General features: G+C 44.7%; 1 protein-coding gene across 4 annotated transcripts in view; it reads right to left on the reverse strand.

Moving 5' to 3' along the window:
- ENOX1 (ecto-NOX disulfide-thiol exchanger 1) overlaps positions 1–20,512 on the reverse strand; it is a 343,215-nt gene that overhangs the window by 70,685 nt on the left and 252,018 nt on the right. For all 4 annotated transcript variants that reach the window (XM_027557160.1, XM_027557163.1, XM_027557161.1 and 1 more), the window contains one exon: positions 2,787–2,894. In XM_027557160.1, the coding sequence (XP_027412961.1) occupies positions 2,787–2,894 (108 nt within the window). The remainder of the gene's footprint in view (positions 1–2,786; positions 2,895–20,512) is intronic.

Below are 20,512 nucleotides of genomic sequence, written 5' to 3' on the forward strand. Positions count from 1 at the left end.
CATGAAGGGGCTGAGGATGGGGCAGCAGACTGCGGACCCGTGGAGCCGAAGAAGGCTCACTTCCACATCATCGCACTTGAGAAAGAGACATTCTGTCCAGGGGTCCTCAGGGTGGCACCACGGATGTTTCTGCACACCAGGATGAGGGAGCGCGGGCAACGTGTGTCAAACGTGAGAAGCCAAGTGTACCTTGGCAACAGGAAGCCCAACTGGTCAGGGCACGAAGGGACTTCAAAACCCCTGCTTTCCGATCTGAGAGTTTTCTTTCCATGGGCGACCCTCACCATCTCCCTCACTGCTTCTCCCGCCTTGCAACTCACGCTTCCGGGAGTTAAGAGTGGGGCTGGCTCAGAAGAAGGTTTTGCTGTTTTTCAGTGGAAGGAATGGACTCTATTTAAAGCCCCGTCCCACCTTCACATGTTTCCCAGCACAAACATACCCATTGCTCTCCTTCTTCTGTTTAAATAAATTCCATTGTCCTGCTTTGTGTTACCCTCACTCTGCCGTGTGTGTGTGAGATCTCACTCCCCATTTGCCTGCTCTCTGCTGTGGGATCCACATGTGTCCTCCTTGCCTGGGGCGGTGGGCTGGCCTCTCCGTCCTCACCAGCCTACCCTCTGTCCCCTCTGGAGCTGCTGCTCCCCTCGAGATGGAGAGGTTGGCATCGTGTCCGAGGACACCTGGGCTTAAGTACAGGGTGTCGAAAAGTGAGTGTTAGTTGCTCAATCATGTCCAGCTCTTTGTGACCTCGTGGACTGTAGCCTTCCAGGCTCCGCTGTCCATGGAATTCTCCAGGCAAGAATACTGGAGTGGGTTGCCATGACCTTCTCCAGAGGATCTTCCCAACCCAGGGACTGAACCCGGGTCTCCCGCATCGCAGGCAGATTCTTTACCATCTGAGCCACCAGGGAAGCCCATGCAGAGGTAGGTGTGTTTCTAATTGTACGTGCGTGTGTGGGTGTGTGGTGGTGGCGATACGGAGTATGGCAGAAGGAGTATGTCCACTGCCTGCTCTCGTCTCTAAGATGACAGATGGGGGCACCAGCTGAGGGGCTCTTGGGAAAACAGCGGCCAATGGGCCCTCTTAGACTTATGTATTCTCAGGGCTTTTGCTTGAAAAAGAGCCATCCCATTAGCACAGCAGATTTTAAAATGCTTCCTCTCCAGTCATACTTCCTAGGTCTTCAATGATTTTAGTTGTTCTGAATCTCTTTCACATTACCCATTTATCTTTTTTTTTTTTTTTTTTAAGGAATGGAGAATGAAGTGTGATGCTTCACCACAGCTTCTGTGTGCTCACTGCTCTTTAAAAACGCGTGTCATGACAAGGATACAGCAATGTGATCTGCAAAACTTAGCGTCTATTTTTATGACTGGGGTTTGGACTTCACATCAACATAAAGGATTGGAGTCCTTTAGAGGAAGAGGAATTCACCCCCCCTCATCCCAGTAAATCAAAGAGACAGAGAGAGAAAACACAAAACAACAAAGCTCAGGGACGTGCATGTTTGATCAGGTGCAAATCTGGACCAAATGTGCTCCAATTTGTTGGAAGCTTTTTCATAATGCAAAGGAAGAAAGAACAGGACAGAAGAAAGACTGCAGGTCTCTTAGACAGCAGGTCACTGTCAATTTAGTCATCAATATTTCCCAGTTCAATCTAACTTCTCCAAAATCATACACAGTCAGACTCAGTCTGTTATTGTCTTAATCATATAAAGATAATGATTAGTTTAAGAAAGGATTTTCCTCCAAAGCTAAAAAAGCTTATAAACTATCCAACACCTTCAAGGTTCTCTCACAATTCACTGATACTTGTAGAGGAAAGTGACTGAAAATGTATTTTCTTGGTTTCAAACCATTAAAAAATCATTTGTACAGTGACTGAGTCACAGAGGGCTAGGTCATACTTCCCCAACTTCATAGGTTTTTTTTTTTGAATCACTTTTGAAGTGATTTATGTTGTACAAAGGACCTCCTCATATATCATGGTAAGTGAAAATTTTAAAGCAATCTAAATTTGACTACCCCCAAAGGGTTGGGGCTACTACATGTGATTTTTTTTCCCCTTCCATTTGCCATTCATTACTTCATGGGCAGCCTGTGAAGGCCAGAAATAGGAAAGTATTTCAGGAACTTGCCTGGCTTCTCCTGTGTAGATAACGGGGCTTAGATTTCACTCAGCTGCCAAGCAATCCATCTTACCCTGCTGTAAGACAATACTTTCAAATCCACTTATCAATGTCAGGCCACACTTTAGTATCAGAGAAAGCCAGGATGAAATGATCAGATTTACAAACTTCGGATAAAAGGTCTGTTGCTCACCCTGGCTAGATAAGTGTCCTGATGTACAGGGGAGAGTTTTGTGGGTTTTTTTTTTAATGTTGCTATGAATCATTCCTTTTTATTCAGATGTCTGCAGGAGGACCATAGGCTATGCTAAACTCATTTTCCTCACGATTAGACTTAAGATGAAACTAGCTGCTTGCTCTGAAATTTATCTGCATCTCCAATGTTTTAAAATTTAATCAAAATTCATTTGTCTTCTGGAAGAAAGTTTCACAGATCGCTGGAAGGCTTGGATGGCCTAAGAGGTACCAAAGTGAGAACAGAGATGCTGGAGATACGATTAAAAATCCCACGCAGCAAAGCTGGGAGGTTGGGATGGTCCAGGATAATCCTACTGCAGATTAACTTCATCCAATGTTTGCGTATGCGTCAAACACGGGGAAGCGCGTGTCTGAGTTTGAACCGATTCGCGGGTTGGAGCTGTGGCTTTCACTTACTTGTTCCTGGAGAACTTTGAGTAATGCTTGTGTGTGTGACTGCTCTTCCTTTGCTTGCTCCAGTTCTGACTTTTTGTTGTTCAGCTCCTCCTGGATGGTCAGCAATTGCTGTGAAATTAAAGGATGTTTACAATAAGATAGAAGGCCAACTGGAATATTTTAAGATAATCAGAACATCCATTCCAAAACACAAGAAAAAAATTTTGTACATGCCTTAAAGTGTAATCTGGACTTCAGTTGACTTTTTAAAATGCACATTTCACCCCCTACATAGGGTAACGAGCATGCAGTTAATGCCACAGTCTCAGGCCGTTGGTGACACTGATGCACAATGCTTGTGTCAGTGTCTGTGAAGGCACCTTTGTTTGCCTTTGAACAGATGCACATTTATAAAAATAATGCATGTTAGGTAGGAAGTTAGGCATGAGCAACCAGGGGTGCCCTAGCAGGAAAGGATGAAAGCTGATCTCTAAACCCCATCCCAGAGGCAACCAGGAGAGCTCACAGACGTGCTACAAAATTACCACAGAGACTTTTCCACCTCCTGAACATGTGCCCTAGCACACAGGGGATACAAACTAACCACAGGGGCCTCCTCTAGTAACCTTAGGCAGCTAGGAGCCCATTAAAGGCTCATGAATATTCTACACATATATGCATCTGATTGTAACAGACTCAATTATGAGAAGACATACACAACAGAACCTGCTGTTATGTAACTTGAGAGTGTCCATCAGCCTTGAGCCTATGCCTATTTGCATTCCCTTTCATTGACTGGTGGTGCGTACAAGCCCTATTTTGCACACGGCACGAGCAAAGGAGGAGACAGGAAGTATAAAAAGGGGGAAGACAGGAGGTATTGTGAGAGGACTATGACTCCTGCCTGTGTCTTGGGGACTATCTGTCTAATAAAACTTCTGTTTCCTTGGGCTGTAACTTGTCTGTTGTTTTAAACCCTTTAGTCAATTGTTCCAAACGTTTGTTGCAACAAGAAGCGAGGAAACGAAATGCAGAATCATGGTAAGAAACGAAAATATTGATAGCTGAAGAGATTAAAAAAAAACACAACACTTAAAATAATTAGTCCATGTCCAAGGTTACATCAGTTTACACTGGACCCTACAGCTAGCTTTAGAGTAGCTCTGTAAAGCCGTTTCGCCAGGTGGCTGGGACCACAAACGAGACTTTTACTTTCTCTGTTATGACGGTGATGTTTTATTAGATCAGCAGGACTCAGGTCCAAACGGCAATCAATATATCAGCAGAGAAAACTGCTGATATAAGCTGTCAAAACACTCAGCTATGGCCTGCACTGCTATTTGGAAGCAAGGCACTGATGGTATTGCTGGAAGCTTGAGCGGTCCTTGCCCCCATCAACTGTAACTCACACAGAGGCTCACCTGGCCTGCCAGGAGGATGCGGCTACCCAGCGCTAATTCTCTGTAACGCGGTTCTCTGTTAATATAGACACAGGCTGGAGAACACATTCAAGAGCTTCCAAACAGGCCCTGGAAACAGTGTGTCTATTCAGAGCTTCTTGACAACAGAGGGCTAGTTTGCAAAGACAAATGTGTGTTTCTTCTGCTCCTGCACAAAACAAGTGGTGCCCTAATGACATGGAAATGTCAGTGCGTAGCCATCTCCACGCCAAGGCTGCTGCTTCTGGGGCTTGACAAGCTGGCTGCAGAGCTGCCTGGCCGGTTCTGAACTACCAAGGCTGGAATAAACAATGGCACTGGATTCCCGGTGCTTAAACCTACCAACTGGAAGGATTAAATCAGATCTTCAAATTAAACCTACCAACTGGAAGGATTAAATCAGATCTTCAAATCCGCTAGTTTAGGGGGTATGTTGAAGACAGGAAGTGCTCAGAAAAACACACTGTGTCTTAACCCCCGGGCTTGCTTGTCCTGGCCCCTCACCTGGTGTGGGGTATAGATTTAAACATAAACAGTGATTTCCCTGCAGTTTTGAAAACACTCAGTGCCTCTTATTTCACCACCTGCCCCTATCATACACTGCCCATATGAGGCAATACACACAGCCCACGCGGCCTCCCTTTAGACGTGATGTGGTTTAATGGGTACCAATTGATTACAGCGCAGAAACCAGGGGGCCGTGTTGTACTTTGGCACCATGACAGGTAACGAAAATGGCCCTTTCCAAACGGTGGGGAATGATCCTGTTTCCTTATTCTCATTCACGACCAGCCCCAGAATGGTTCTGAAGGGATCTGGTGCTCTGACTTCCATGATGCTGAGTGGATTTTTTGTGTCATTAGACAATTTCGAATCCAATCCTGAAACCTCCTTTCAAAATGAGCCGAATAGAGGACAGGGAATTATCTTCAACAGCTCCTGTTCACTCACTGCTGTAAGCGAAGTAGCAAAACTTAGAGAAACAACTGATGTCTGGCTGAAGGGGGCTGGCCACGCTAAGGATGGCGCCCCTGGACAATGGAAAACCAGGCAGCCATTAAAAATGAAGTTACACAAGTGTCTCTGGACACAGGAGAAACTCAACATACTGTTCCCTGCATGAGGGGTTCACTGAATTTTGCAAAACAGAAAAGGATCTGGATAGAGTCTGCGGGTGAGTAGGTTCGTGGATCCTTCTGTTAGTCTGGCTTATAATTTTCTGGGAAGTCTGTAAGGAGCAGACACTGCTGTAGTAATAATAAGAAAAAAAAAAAGCAAATGAACTTAAATAAGGTTGAGGAAACAACAAAGAGGAAAACTACCCAGACACAACTCTCAGTTATCATTACCAACACTGTGAATAAATCAGAGGGCAAGCGAGAACCCTACTGGAGTCTGCCATTTCAGCCACACGTTACAACACTGCTTCATTCAAAACATGACTGTGTGTGTGCGCGCGTGCACGCATGCACACACACACACGCACACACACACACTCCCTTCCCTGGACCTCACTTCCCAGGTTAGCATCTATCTTATCTCACTCTTACGTGGAATCACGCTTTTTAATTTAAATTGTAATTCCAATTTAATTTTTTAAATCAAAAAGTGTGATTCCAAGGAATCATCTGCATTTCCTTCTCTTCTCACATGCAGGCAACCGTTTTCAATGGTTTCTCTTTTATTTGAATGTGTTTTTCCAAAATATATACTGTTGTCATGTGAGTATGCAATTGCATGTAAGTGGCTGTGCCATATTTCTTGTTTATTATGTTTTTTACGAAGCGCTATTCTTTTAAGATAACCATGTTGATATGCATATATCTCTAACTACTGCCTCTGGTGGCTGCGTAATAGTCTATGGGGTATGTCCACCCAGTTATACCTATTTCGCTCTCCCAGTGAAGCCCACTCAGATTACCCCCATTTCTTGCCCCCTGTCAGGGCTACAGTGGGAGATTCTGGTGCTTGTCCCTCCGGACCTGTGGGACACTTTCCCTGGTGTGTATCCAGCAGTGGATCTGCTGGTTCACAGGACACGCTTGAGGATTTCACTGCCAAAGCGGCTTTACAGAATGGCTATACAGTCTGCCCACTCACCAGTGCTGGATGAGTTACTGTGTCCACACTTCACATTACCTAGCTTTCTAACATCTGTCAGTCTAATAATATCAAGATTCTTCATCTTTTAAAATCATCTCATACTTTCTCTGATCCCCTATGATTTTAGGCTTTACTTCCACATGTATAACCTGGGTTTAGAAAAGGCAGAAAAACCAGAGATCAAATTGCCAACATCTGTTGGATCATAGAAAGAGCAAGAGAATTCCAGAAAAACATCTACTTTTGCTTCATTGACTATGGAAAAGTCTTTGCATGGATCACAACTGTGGAAAATTTTTAAATAGATGGAAGTATCAGACCACCTTACCTGTCTCCTCAGAAACCTGTGTGAGGGTCGAGAAGCAAGAGTTAGAACCAGACATGGAACGATGGACTGCTTCAAAACTGGGAAAGGAGTATGACAAGGCTGTATATTGTCACCCTGTTTATTTAACTTACATGCAGAGGACATGATGCAAAATGCTGCACTGGATGAATCTCAAGCTGGAATCAGGACTGCTGGGAGAAATATCAACAACCTCAGATATGCAGATGATACTATTCTAATGGCAGAAAGTGAATACAAACTAAAGAGCCTCTTGATGAAGGTGAAAGAGGAGAGTGAAAAAGCTGGCTTAAAACTCAACATTCAAAAAACTAAGATCATGACATCTGGTCCCATCAGTACATGGCAAACAGAAGGGGAAAAAGTAGAAACAGTGACAGATTTTATTTTCTTGGGCTCCAAAATCACTGCAGATGGTGACTGCAGCCATGAAATTAAAAAATGCTTGCTCCTTGGAAGGAAAGCTATAGCAAACCTAGACAGCATATTAAAAAGCAGAGACATCGCTTTGCTGACAAAGATCCATATAGCCAAAGCTATGGTTTTTCCAGTGGTCATGTATGGATGCGACAGTTGGACCATAAAGAAGGCTGAAGAATCGATGGGCCATAAAGATGGATATGACAAGCTGACAGATATAAAGCTCTGAAGAACTGATGCTTTTGGTGCTGGAGCAGACTCTTGAAGGTCCCTTGGACTGCAAGGAGATCTAACCAGTCAATTCCAAAGGAAATCAACCCTAAGTATTCACTGGAAGAACTGATCCTGAAGTTCTAATACTTTGGCCACCTGATCCGAAGAGCCAACTCACGGGAAAAGACCCTGATGCTGGGGAAGATTGAAGGCAAAAGGAGAAGAGGGCAGCAGAGGATGTGATGGTTAGATAGCATCACTGATTCAATGGACACAAATTTAAGCAAACTCCAGGAGATGGTGAAGGGCAGGGAAGCCTGGTATGCTGCAGCCCATGAGGTCTCAAAGAGTTGGACACGACTTACTGATTGAACACACACACACACACAGTGTGCATACGTCAATGCTAGTCTCTAAGTTTGCCCCAGCCTCCCCTCCCCCGCCTGGGACCACATGTCTGTTCTCTACGGCTGCGTCGCTATTCCTGCCACACAAAAAGGTTCATCTGTGCCATTCTTCATAAAAATCAGAGACATTACTTTGCCGACAAAGGTCCATCTAGTCAAAGCTATGGTTTTTCCAGTAGTCATGTATGGATGTGAGAGTTGGACCATAAAGAAAGCTGAGCGCCAAAGAATTGATGCTTTTGAACTGTGGTGTTGGAGAAGACTCTTGAGAGTCCCTTGGACTGCAAGGAGATCCAACCGGTCCATCCTAAAGGAAATCAGTCATGAATATTCATTGGAAGGACTGATGCTGAAGCTGAAACTCCAATACTTTGGCTACCTGATGGGAAGAACTGACTCATTGGAAAAGACCCTGAAGCTGGGAAAGTTTGAAGGTGGGAGGAGAAGGGGACGACAGAGGATGAGATGGTTGGATGGCATCACTGATTCGATGGACATGAGTTCGTGTAGGCTCTGGGAGTTGGTGATGGACTGGAAGCCTTGAGTGCTGCAGGCAATGGGGTAGCATAGAGTCAGACACATTGGACTGGACTGAACTGACCCGTTTTTGTGGATTCCATATATGTGCAGTAATATATGATATTTTCTTTCTTCTGACTTACTTCACTCTGAATTACAGACTCTAGGTTCATCCACATCACTACAAATGACCCAATTTTGTTCCTTTTCATGACTGAGTAGTATTCCATTGTGTATATGTACCACAACTTCTTCATCCATTCATCTGTTGACGGACATTGAGGTTGCTTCCATGTCCTGCCTATTGTAAACAGTGTTGCGATGAACATTTAAGTCAACTTAAAGCATGCTTTCAGGCTAAAATCAAATCATGTGATGACTTATAATGTAGAAAAGAGCTGCACCCTCTAGCCAGACAGGGCCCCTCACTGAGGCACAGGGTTGGGCAGTGCAGCAGGGCTTATTCTCATCCCCATTCAGCCATCTGGCCTGCTGTCCTGCTCGGGGCAAAGCTTGCACAACTATTTGCAGCAGTTTTAGGTTCCTCCTCAATAAAGACCCCCTCCATTCATCCGAGCAAAGCTAGTTTCCTTTCATCTTCCCAAAGCACTTTTATATGACATACTACAGTTCATAGGAATCTCCCCAGCTAGACTACATCCACCAAAGGTAGAAGCCATAACTGGGTTACCTCTAACATACAGTAGGTGCTGAATGAATGAATGAGTAAAGAGGTAAATGAATATTTGCTCTGGTTCCCCCAATTCTATGAGATTAAGCCATAATCTAGCAAAAAACAAAACAAAGGAAAAAACCACACACACACACACACCAAACTAAAACAAGCTCAGTAACAAAAACTACTTGATCTATCACTGGGTAACTTATTGTTCCAGACATATGGATATATGAAAGCTTCAGAGGGAAACAGCAGTTCCACGAAAGGCATTCTGATTCATTACTCTGGAAGTAATAGATGCTGTCCTGAAGCTATAGGGGAATATTTCTTCAAAGTCTAAGGAAGCCCAATCAGTGAATTTATAATTATGTAATTTCTTCCCCATGTCCCACCGGAAAGCAAACAAATAAACCAAAACCGCCACTAGGAAAAACAAAATCAACACACCCCTAGAGTACTGTCTGCATTTTTTCAAACCGTTTCTTTTGTTTACCAAACATCAACTCATGAACCTAATATTTATGTATTCAAAACAGTGGTAATTCAGAACTGCTATTCCATATTTGACTAGATGCCCTATAAAAACAATGAGATAGCCTGCAACTAGATAATTTAAGTCACGCTTTCTGGGTCTTTTTTCTCTTCAAATTTATGAAACTGTATAATGTTCTTTCCGGTTTGAATTTTTAAGTACCAAAGTGCCTCAATTACAGAAGTTCACAGGTAGCAAGAACTTAATCAGAAGAGCCTTTCGGTTGGACTGGCTGACTGCAGCATAATTTTAATTTAACAGTGGAGAGTGTGGCATTAAACAGATGCACTATTACATCTTTTGGTGGTTACAACTGACTCTGTTCCAATTAGACAATTATCCATATGCCAATCAAGTGCAAACACTCGGGCGGACAATAACAGGTAAATAAATGCAGTACCTGACACATCTTGATGTTTCCAGGCCACTGATTTAATAGGATCATTTGTAATGCTCTTTGGGGATGTAGACTTCGGTGTGTAATGGGTCTTTCTCTCTGACAAATTCAAAGTGCATTACAAATGTTATTTGGAGCCCCAGAATAAGTGAGGTCATATTTCCATTTTTATAGATGGGCGAATCATGGGCGCCCAAAGGTTAAGTCATGGACCTGAAGCCATGGCGTCTCGCAAAGACCTACCGCTTGCCCAACTCAATTTCCCTGCTTCAAACTGCACTTTCTACCCTGGCAACCACATCAAACCCTTAATATGAGAGGGAAATGAGGACATGCGAGGTTTAAAACCCTCCTAGCAAGGACTTCCCGGAGAAGGCAATGGCACCCCACTCCAGTGTTCTTGCCTGGAGAATCCCAGGGACGGGGGAGCCTGGTGGGCTTCCATCTATGGGGTCGCATAGAGTTGGACACGACTGAAGCGACTTAGCAGCAGCAGCAGCAAGGCCTTCCACCTAGGCTTTCACCATTTTCCACTTACGAGTGAGGCCGTTTTTGTACCTCGTGGGACATGCTTTTCATGCACCCTTTGTGAGCAGTATGGTAAATTTCACTTTCCTTTAAAAACTGTAACTCTCTCCTTGTCTTTCTTGCTTACGTTTTATACTTTTGTCACTAAAGTGAAGTCTATATAACTAAAAGATAGTATAAAGTTAGATCCCATGAAAATCATGGACTATGGTGCAAATTCACGGTAGGAAGTACACCAGCAACGTCTGATGATGAGCTGTTGTTTGTTGACTCACTCAGTCGTGTCTGACACTTTGCGACCCCATGGTCTGCAGCACACCAGGCTCCCCTGTCTTCTATGTCCTGGAGTTTGCTCAAACTCATGTCCATTGGGTCGATGATGCCATCCAACTATCTCATCCTCTGTCGCCCCCTTCTCCTCCCGCCCTCAATATTTCCCAGCATCGGGGTCTTTTCCAATGAGTCGAATGATAAGGTGACGCTCACAGAACTGTGATACCTCAGGAATCTTTGGCAGGACTGGTGAGCTGCTGGGGCATGGAGGTGGTGGTTGGCATGAAAACGAGAGGATCCCTAAATGGAATACTGATTTTGTGTCTTTCATGGTGGTGGTGGGGCACTTTCTAAATTTACAGTGGTGGCAATGTCACATGAACTTATGCCACGAGGTAGATACACACTGACAGTGACCGCCAATCACACACAAGGCTCTGCCTGAAGGTAGACACAGCTAACAGTATTCCTGACAAAAGAGAGAAACCCCGCTCAGGGGAAGGACAGTCATTTACCACCTGGCACCTATAACGTTCACTTTTCTCCTTGGGAGAAGAAAAAAAAAGGATGGAATTGAACTAGCTTGAATTTTTGGGGTCACATGAGATGCTGCTGCTAAGGCACTTCAGTCGTGTTTGACTCTGTGAAACCCCATAGACGGCAGCCCACCAGGCTCCCCCGTCCCTGCCTGGGATTCTCCAGGCAAGAACACTGAAGTGGGTTGCCATTTCCTTCTCCAACGCATGAAAGTGAAAAGTGAAAGTGAAGTTGCTCAGTCGTGTCCGACTCTTAGCGACCCCATGGACTGCAGCCCACCAGGCTCCTCCATCCATGGGATTTTCCAGGCAAAAGTACTGGAGTGGGGTGCCATTGCCTTCTCCGACATAAGACTACTCAAAATTTATTCTAGTTTAAAATGTCACTGGCTTTGGACTTCCCTGGTGGTACAGTGGGTGAGAATCCGCCTGCCAAGGCGGGGGACATGGGTTCAGTCCCTGGTCTGGGAAGATCACACTTGCCATGGAGCAGCAAAGCCCGGGCGCCACATCTAGTGACCCGCGCACCCGAGAGCCTGGGCTCCACAAGAGAAGCCTCTGCAATGAGAAGCCTGCACACCACAAAAAAGAGCAGTCCCTGCTAGCCGCAGCTAGAGAAAGCCTGGGCAGCCTCAGAGACCCAGAACAGTCAAAAATAAAAAATAAATAAATTTAAAAAATGTCATCTGCTTCTCCCTGCGGATGAAAGTGCACTTCAATTTACCTTAAGACCTGAGGGTGATGAAGACTATGGCTGGGTATACCCACCCAGGCACCTCTCTCTCCACCTCTGGCTCGGTGACCCCTAGGGGAGAAACATCTCTCGGAGAGAGCCCCACCATTCAGATGACTGATAACAGGACTACTGGATCACAGAAATGAAATTGTGCTCCGAGCCTAATATCCTATTACACCAGGCTATACATATTTAATTCCTTGGGTCTTTCCTCATAAATCAATTCCTTCAGGCCCTTAATCTCGTCAATATCTTTTCTGATATTGAATTTTAAATGCCAATCTCATTGCTAGGCAGAAAGGCAATCTCTTGCTCATGATGGGATCAGGTTTCATTTACAACTGAGAGATGCTTGGAGTCTGGTGCTGTTCCCTGACCCCGCTGTCACAAATTCTGATGTCGGCCGGAACCAAACAGCTGAAGGGCGGGTCTGACCAGGCTGGTCCTCTGAGAGGTCGAGACCAGGAACCCTGGGGTCATGTCTGTGGGTGCTCTGGGACAGCTCTGGGAGACTGGGGAGAAGGCAGAAAGTGTTTTCAGGGGTGTGGATCCTTGGGGGGGGGTCCTGTGAAACATGGGCACCCTGCCACCCACCCAGGGCAGTGTGCTGATGGGGGTCCGCTTCTCTGAATGTATGTGTCTGACCCAAGATACACACAGCATGCATACATCAGAGTAAGATCTCAGGAAGTGGGTGAAGGGAAGGAGAAGCTTGTGGATTCTTTGGAGGGGAAGCGTGCAATCCAGAGGGCAAGGGTTTGGAGCAGGAATGTTTCCAGGTTCCCCGGGGCTGGTCCCTAACACTGGGATCTCCCTGGTTGCAAGGAAAGGGAAAAAAAATCCACGAATTCTGTGAGCTGTGCAGAATTTCCAGAGGGGAGCAGGAACGATGAATGTTAAGACTTCAAGAGTGTGGGAAACACAGGGAACTACTGAGATGAGGATTTGGGGGCCTAAATATGCAGTAGTAGGGTTCCCACAGTGGGGCTCTAGGCGCTGTCGGACTCAGTACAGGAAATAAGCAAGTGCAACTGCACAGAACTAAACAAAAATTAAATTATCCAAAGGTCCATCTATTGACTATCAGTGCACCAGCAATTCGAACAAAATCAGACAAAACACTCCATCCTGATAAAAATCCTTTATTGACCTAAAACCTAAACAGTTGCTGCCTTTACTGTTAAGATTCAACATATATGTAAGCTTCAAATGAGTACTGTTCCATCTCTTACCCTCTAATAAACATACTTTATGTAGAAACTAATTTGGAAAATGTTGGTGTCACAGTCTGCTCCCCGCCAACCCTCCCCCACCCCCACAGACTCACACAGGACTCAGCTAAGCCCAGTTTTGGGGCTTAAAAGCACTTGAGCTCATCTAAATCCCATGGACGGAGGAGCCTGGTGGGCTGCAGGCAATGGGGTCACGAAGAGTCGGACACAACTGAGCAACTTCACTTTCACTTTTCACTTTCATGCATTGGAGAAGGAAATGGCAACCCACTCCAGTGTTCTTGCCTGGAGAATCCCAGGGATGGCGGAGCCTGGTGGGCTGCTGTCTATGGGGTCGCACAGAGTCGGACACGACTGCAGTGACTTAGCAGCAGCAGCAGAGCTCATCTAAGACACACTGTCCCCAACCCCTGCAGCACTACACAAATTCCTAGATTTCTACAGCAGATTCAAAATAAACAATGAGAATACAGTTGTTGCCAAGACTAAGAACTAGAACTGAGTTACTCTACTTCATCTCACAAGACCCCTTAAAGAAATTTTATGTCAAAAATTGGAAGCAGTGAAATATGGTGAGCACTACGAACCATTTATTGTTGAGTGCAGAATTGATTTCTTATGTGAAATATTTTTACTGAATTTTCATATTTTACAAGCCGAAATAAATTCTTTCAAAATTGTTAAATGTTTGCCTTAAAACTAAAGGACAAATCAAGAAAACGTTACGTCAGTGACACTAACAGCAGTTGTCTAAACTGTACCCTTTGCATTTGGTTTTGTTAAGATTCACAGGCAGGAGGAGAAGTGGGTGACAGAGGATGAGATGGTTGGATGGCATCATTGACTTGATGGATATGAGTTTGAGTGAACTCTGGGATATAGTGAAGCATAGGGAAGCCTGGTTTGCTACAGTCCACGAGTCTACAGCAAAGAGTCATGACTGGGCAACTGAACAACAACAAACATTCAAAGATCCACATATTTACTGGCCATTTACGTACTGTAATATATTCAGTTCAGTTTAGTTCAGTCGCTCAGTTGTGTCCGACTCTTTGCGACCCCATGAATCGCAGCATGCCAGGCCTCCCAGTCCATCAACAACTCCTGGAGTTCACCCAGACTCACGTCCATCGAGTCAGTGATGCCATCCAGCCATCTCATCCTCTGTCGTCCCCTTCTCCTCCTGCTCCCAATCCCTCCCAGCATCAGAGTCTTTTGCAATGAGTCAACTCTTCGCATGAGGTGGCCAAAGTACTGGGGTTTCAGCTTTAGCATCATTCCTTGCAAAGAAATCCCAGGGCTGATCTCCTTGAGAATGGACTGGTTGGATCTCTTTGCAGTCCAAGGGACTCTCAAGAGTCCTCTCCAACACCACAGTTCAAAAGCATCAATTCTTTGGTGCTCAGTTTTCTTTATAGAAACATACTGTAATATATTAACTATAATCAAAATATCAAAGTTCAAACTGCTAAGTGAGCTAAAAAAAAGATTTAATAGATGTGATTTTTCTCCCTTTTCATTTTACTATTTTATTAAAATTTTGTAGGCATCATATATGTGAAATTCAATATCAGAAAAATTTCACTGTATTTCTTTCTTGGCCATTATTATTACTTGTTTCATTTCATGATTATTACTGAAAATAAGCTGATTATTACTGAAAATAAGCCTGTCACATAGAGGAGGAGGATGTTTAAAATCAGATCCTCCCTGAGTGTCAAGTTACACCAGGTACACTGCTGGCAGGCAGCCCACTGTCTGGGCAGGAGAGGAGATCATGACCTTGGGGTGGAGGACTGTGTCATCAGACAGAGTTTTAGAGACCATTTCCGCTACTTGGATATCCTCTCGGGAGGGCCTTGTGTGAAAGACAAGATACTTTCTGGCATTTGTACAATCCAGTAGTTACTTACCATGATACATGATACCCCGATCAGGCAACATTATGAAAAGAAGTCCAGCCAAGGTTTGGCGAAAAGGCCAAAAAAAAAAAAAAAAAAGAGGCCCCAGATCATCATTCCAAGGTTAATATGGTCAGCTCTGAGGCTGACGTGCTGTGTGGCCTTGAGCAAGCCACGTTACTGCTCTGGTCTCCTCTCTCCCTCGCAACTGTCTCATGAGGAATGATGTATCATGTGCAAAGCAACACATCAATTAATGTCCTGCTTACCGGACTCATGAAGATAACAAAAAGGGTTTGGAAGACTCTAAAATCTGCTTTCTCTTCTTCAGATGATTTTTCAATAGTGTAATTTGCAGGGTCGTTTTAACCTCCTGTCTTCCACTTTCCTCACATGTTACACAAAGATGACAGTACTTACGAGAGGGATATTATGAGACTAAAGAATATCCATTAAGTACAGAAGGCTCCTTGAATGGCAAAGGGTACCAAGTTAAATGAAAGCGCTGTCACAATCCTCTCTGCAAAAATGGAGAGACTAAGGTCAAGTGACTTTTAACTTCCACGAGTGGGCACTCTTGGGGATTAATATTCAGAGGCAAGGTCTGCTGTTCAGGCCTGTCCTAGTCAGGCCAGTTGTCCTCCTTCAGCCAATTTTCAAAACACAGGGCCAGCCAACATGAATTAACACCATTCATGCAATTCCCAAGAGAAGGTGTCAACTGCTTTGCCAGAGTAGGAATACAGATCGGTGATGCTCTCTCTGTTGCCTCTGCTGGCAATTCTGCTGCAAATGATAATCCAATTTGCTGGGATTTATTTATTCTTATCACTTTTTTTTGGGGGGGTAATTATATAAGGTGGTCATCACCGCAGCCTCTGGGCACATGTACAGCTGTTAATGTAGAAATTTAAAATATTAACATGCTTTCCAGCCAGGTTGGCCCATTTACTTCAAACAAGCACAGAATTGCACAGCTGGGTCTCGAATCGCGCCCCAAGGGCCAACAGAGATTTGTTCTTTGTCTGCAGAGTTTATAACCCAGTCATGAGCAAGCTTGTAGCTAGAAAATCCTTTTATCGATGACTTGTGACCAAAATTCTGTGGCCATCTCTGAAGGTGACTGATGCAAAGTGATCTGGGCCTCATTCAGAACAGCCCACGGAGAGCAAAGCGTGCTCACTGTAGTATCAACAAAAGATACTACCATCATCACTGGCCACCTGGGCTGCAGTTTTAGAAATGAACATTTAAAAAAATTATTTTTAAATTTGTTATTAATTGAAGGATAATCACAGTACTATGTTGCTTTCTGCCATACATCCACATGGATCAGCCACAGGAATACATACGTCCCCTCTCTCTTGAGCTTCCCTCCCACCTCCCACTCTAGGTTGTCACAGAGCCCTGATTTGAGTTCCCTGAGTTATACAGCAAATTCCCACTGGCTACCTATTTTACATAAGCTAGTGTATATGTTTCCATGCTACACTCTCCAAGGAATGCCCATTTTGAATTAATGGTTAACACTAAGAATGCAAGTTGTGGTTTTGAGAGGTTTTAGTTGAGTCCCAATTGGTGAGAAAGCTGTCATGATCTAACATGTGCTGCATATAAATGAGAGAAAAAAACAGCTGACAGTTTTCTCTCTACATCAGCCACAGATATCTGACAAAGGATGGACATGGGTCATCACCTACGTCACTTAACTCCCAATTAATGGAAGAACTTCAGGGAAGCCAACTCAATGACAACGATATTCTCAATTTTCCTTTGTTAACACAAGTTAATGTTTTTACGGCTAGGAGACTCACACATCCAGGGGCAGGGTGAGAGGAGGGTGAGAAGTGCCCCTGAACTGAGGACTTCAACCCTGCAACAAGGTTTGTAAATACTGGGCACATTCACCTGTCACAGAAGACGTGGGAGGCAGAGGACGTCTGCTCATCCCCCGAAGTTTCCACGTTACTTTAATACACTGGGGCTGGTCTGGAACCCCACATGAGCAGTCTCAGAGTAACTGGAACCTTCTGGAAGTCTCCAAGCTTCACTGGTTTCTGGCTCCAGGGCCATGTCCTGGGGAGATAGGTGAGGGCCTCACCAGATAAGAACAGTTTCCCTGGACTTCCCTGGTGGTCCAGTGGTTAAGAATCCACCTGTCAGCGCAGGGGACATGGTTTGATTCCTGGTCTGGGACAATTCCACATGCCGTGAGGCAACTGAGCCCGTGCTGTGCAACAAGGGAAGCCACTGCAGTGAGAAGCCGGCACCACAGAGAGTAGCTCCCGCCTGCCACAGCTAAGGGGCAGCAACGGAGATGCAGACACAGAGAACAGACTTGCAGACACGGTGGGGAGAGGGGCGGGACAAACAGAGAGTAGCACTGGAACATATACATTCAGTTCAGTTCAGTCGCTCAGTCGTGTCTGACTCTTTGTGACCCCATGAATCGCAGCACGCCAGGCTTTCCTGTCCATCACCAACTCCCGGAGTTCACTCAGACTCATGTCCATTGAGTCGGTGATGCCATCCAGCCATCTCATCCTCTGTCGTCCCCTTCTCCTTCTGCCCCCAATCCCTCCCAGGATCAGGGTCTTTTCCAATGAGTCAACTCTTCACATGAGGTGGCCAAAGTACTGGAGTTTCAGCTTCAGCATCAATCCTCCCAAAGAACACCCAGGACTGATCTCCTTTAGGATGGACTGGTTGCATCTCTTGCAGTCCAAGGGACTCTCAAGAGTCTTCTCCAACATCACAGTTCAAAAGCATCAATTCTTTGGCGCTCAGCTTTCTTCACAGTCCAACTCTCACATTCATTCATACATGACTACCGGAAAAACCATAGCCTTGACTAGACGGACTTTTGTTGGCAAAGTAATGTCTCTGCTTTTGAATATGCTATCTAGGTTGGTCATAACTTTCCTTCCAAGGAGCAAGCATCTTTTAATTTCATGGCTGCAATCACCATCTGCAGTGATTTTGGAGCTCCCCAAAATAAAGTCTGACACTGTTTCCACTGTTTTCCCATCTATTTCCTGCGGGGAGCGAGCTCCGTCCCTGGCAAAGGTCATGAGGAAGGAGGCTTGGCATACGCAAAGGCGGGATCAAGCCTCAGGAGTCTCTCCAGAAATTCTCGAGCAATCTACCCCCAAAACCAGAGTCTGCCTACTTTCTGCTTTGTGCTTTCACCTACACCTCTGACTTTACGGGGGGCTGTCCCCCACTACCTCTTTCTGAAAAAAGAGTTAGCTTACAGCTCCAGTTAATAATTCCTGGGTGTGACAGTGTTTCAACCTACAAACTCCTTTGGAAGTCCTCTAGCCTGCCTGAATAGGTTTTTTCCGGCCACATGTGATTGTTCAGAGCCTCCCAACTGTGAGAGGCAGGAGATGTTCTAAATTGTCTAAACACAGATTCTTTTGAGTAGTTAAAAGATTGATTAGAAATTGTATTGGTGAAGGGTTTTTCACTTATTGGGCCAGTGTTTGCTGCTAAGTCTCCATACCCCTTACCTACTGTGTCCTTGGCAGTGTACTGATTGATATAATGGGTGTATAGAAATGTAAGTAGTAGCCTCAATGTTTGTAACCTTGGACTCTTGAGTTAATTCTTTTCTTGATTGAGCCCACCTCACCTTTGCCCTATAGGAATGCAACTCTATCCAATGCTTTTTGGAGGCTGGTGCCTGACTTTAGAATAATGGCCTGACTTTGGAATAATCACCTTTAGAGAAAAATAAGTTTCTTAAAATGTTAACAGGCCTCCTGGCCAGAAGATGATGTAAATCACCTGAACTTTTGCATATGATAAGTTTGAAAGCCTGGCTTCGATTAGAACCAGGAACTGCTGTCCTTGCATGACTCCACCCCTTCCCCCATTATCCTCTATGCACAACTTAAGGTATAAACTACTTTGAAAAATAAAGTACACTCCTTTTTGTTCACCGAAATTTGGTCTCCCCATGTCGTTCTTTCTTTCACCTTCTGGCTGAATTTTTCCTCTGAGGCGGGGAAGCTCGTCAAGCCTACTAATTTTGCCTGGGCTTCTAAGATCCGACCGGGGAGGCTTTAGTGTCTCCTCTCCTTCGGGAGAACGGGAGGACGCCTGCGGCCTTCTCAGGTGATGTTAATTCCCTGCTTTGGAATTTTATTCAGCCTCTTTTCTTCACTGAATTTTCCTACTGAGCTATCCTTATTTCAGCCGCTTTTCTCCACTAAATTTCCTCACTGAGCTATCCTCATTCTATTACTCTTTATATCCTTAATTAACGTTTAATTAAGCAATTGTTTCCTGATCTTCGCCTACGCCGTCTCTCCTTTGAATACCCTGGATCAGCCGGGGCTGGTCCCCGGCAATTTCCCATGAAGTGATGGGATCCAATGCCATGATCTTAGTTTTCTGAATGTTGAGCTTTAAGCCAACTTTTTCACTCTCCTCTTTCACTTTCATCAAGAGGCTTTTTAGTTCCTCTTCACTTTCTGCCATAAGGGTGGTGTCATCTGCACATCTGAGGTTATTGATATTTCTTCTGGCAATCTTGATTTCAGCTTGTGCTTCTTCCAGCCCAGCGTTTCTCATGATGTATATATTACTCTATGTAAAATTAGATAGCCAATGGGGATTTGCTGTTTGATGTAGGGAGCTCAAAGCTGGGGCTCTGTGACAATCTAGAGGGGTGGGATGGGGTGGATGGTGAGAGGGAGGTTCGAGAGGGAGGGGGCACATGTATACCTACAGCTGATTCATGCTGACCATGAATCAGATCAACAGAGCCAACACAATACTGTAAAGCAATTATTCTCCAGTTACAGATAAATACATTTGAATTAAGAAAGAAAGCCCACACATAGCAATAAAGACCCAGCACAGCCACAAGCAGCTCATATACCAGAAAAACAAACAACCCAACCAAAAAGTGGGCAAAAGACCGAAACAGCCATTTCTCCAAGCAGACAAACAGCTTGCTAATAGCACATGACAAGATGCTCAACATTGCTCACTATTAGAAAAAGGCAACCCCAAACTACAATGAGTTATCACTTCATGTTGGTCAGAATGCACATCATCAAAAAACCCACAAACAAGTGCTTGAGGGTGTGAAGAAAAGGGAACCCCCTTGCACTGTTGGAAGGAATGTAAATTGATACAGCCACTATGGAAGACAGAATGGAGATTCCTTAAAAAACTAGGAATAAAACTACTACATGAACCAGCAATCCCACTACTAGGCATACACCCTGAGGAAACCAAAACTGAAAGACACATGTACCCCAATGTTCACTGCAGCACCATTTACAGTAGCCAGCACAGGGAAGCAACCTAGCTGTTCATCGATAGATGAATGGATAAAGAAGCCGTGGTACATATATACAATGGAATATTCAGTTCAGTTCAGTTGTTCAGTAGTGTCTGACTCTTTGCGAACCCACGGTTCGCAGCACACCAGGGTTCCCTGTCCTTCACCATCTCCCGGAGCTTGCTCAAAC

The sequence above is a fragment of the Bos indicus x Bos taurus genome, chromosome 12, assembly GCF_003369695.1.
Source record: "Bos indicus x Bos taurus breed Angus x Brahman F1 hybrid chromosome 12, Bos_hybrid_MaternalHap_v2.0, whole genome shotgun sequence".
NCBI lineage: Eukaryota > Metazoa > Chordata > Mammalia > Artiodactyla > Bovidae > Bos > Bos indicus x Bos taurus.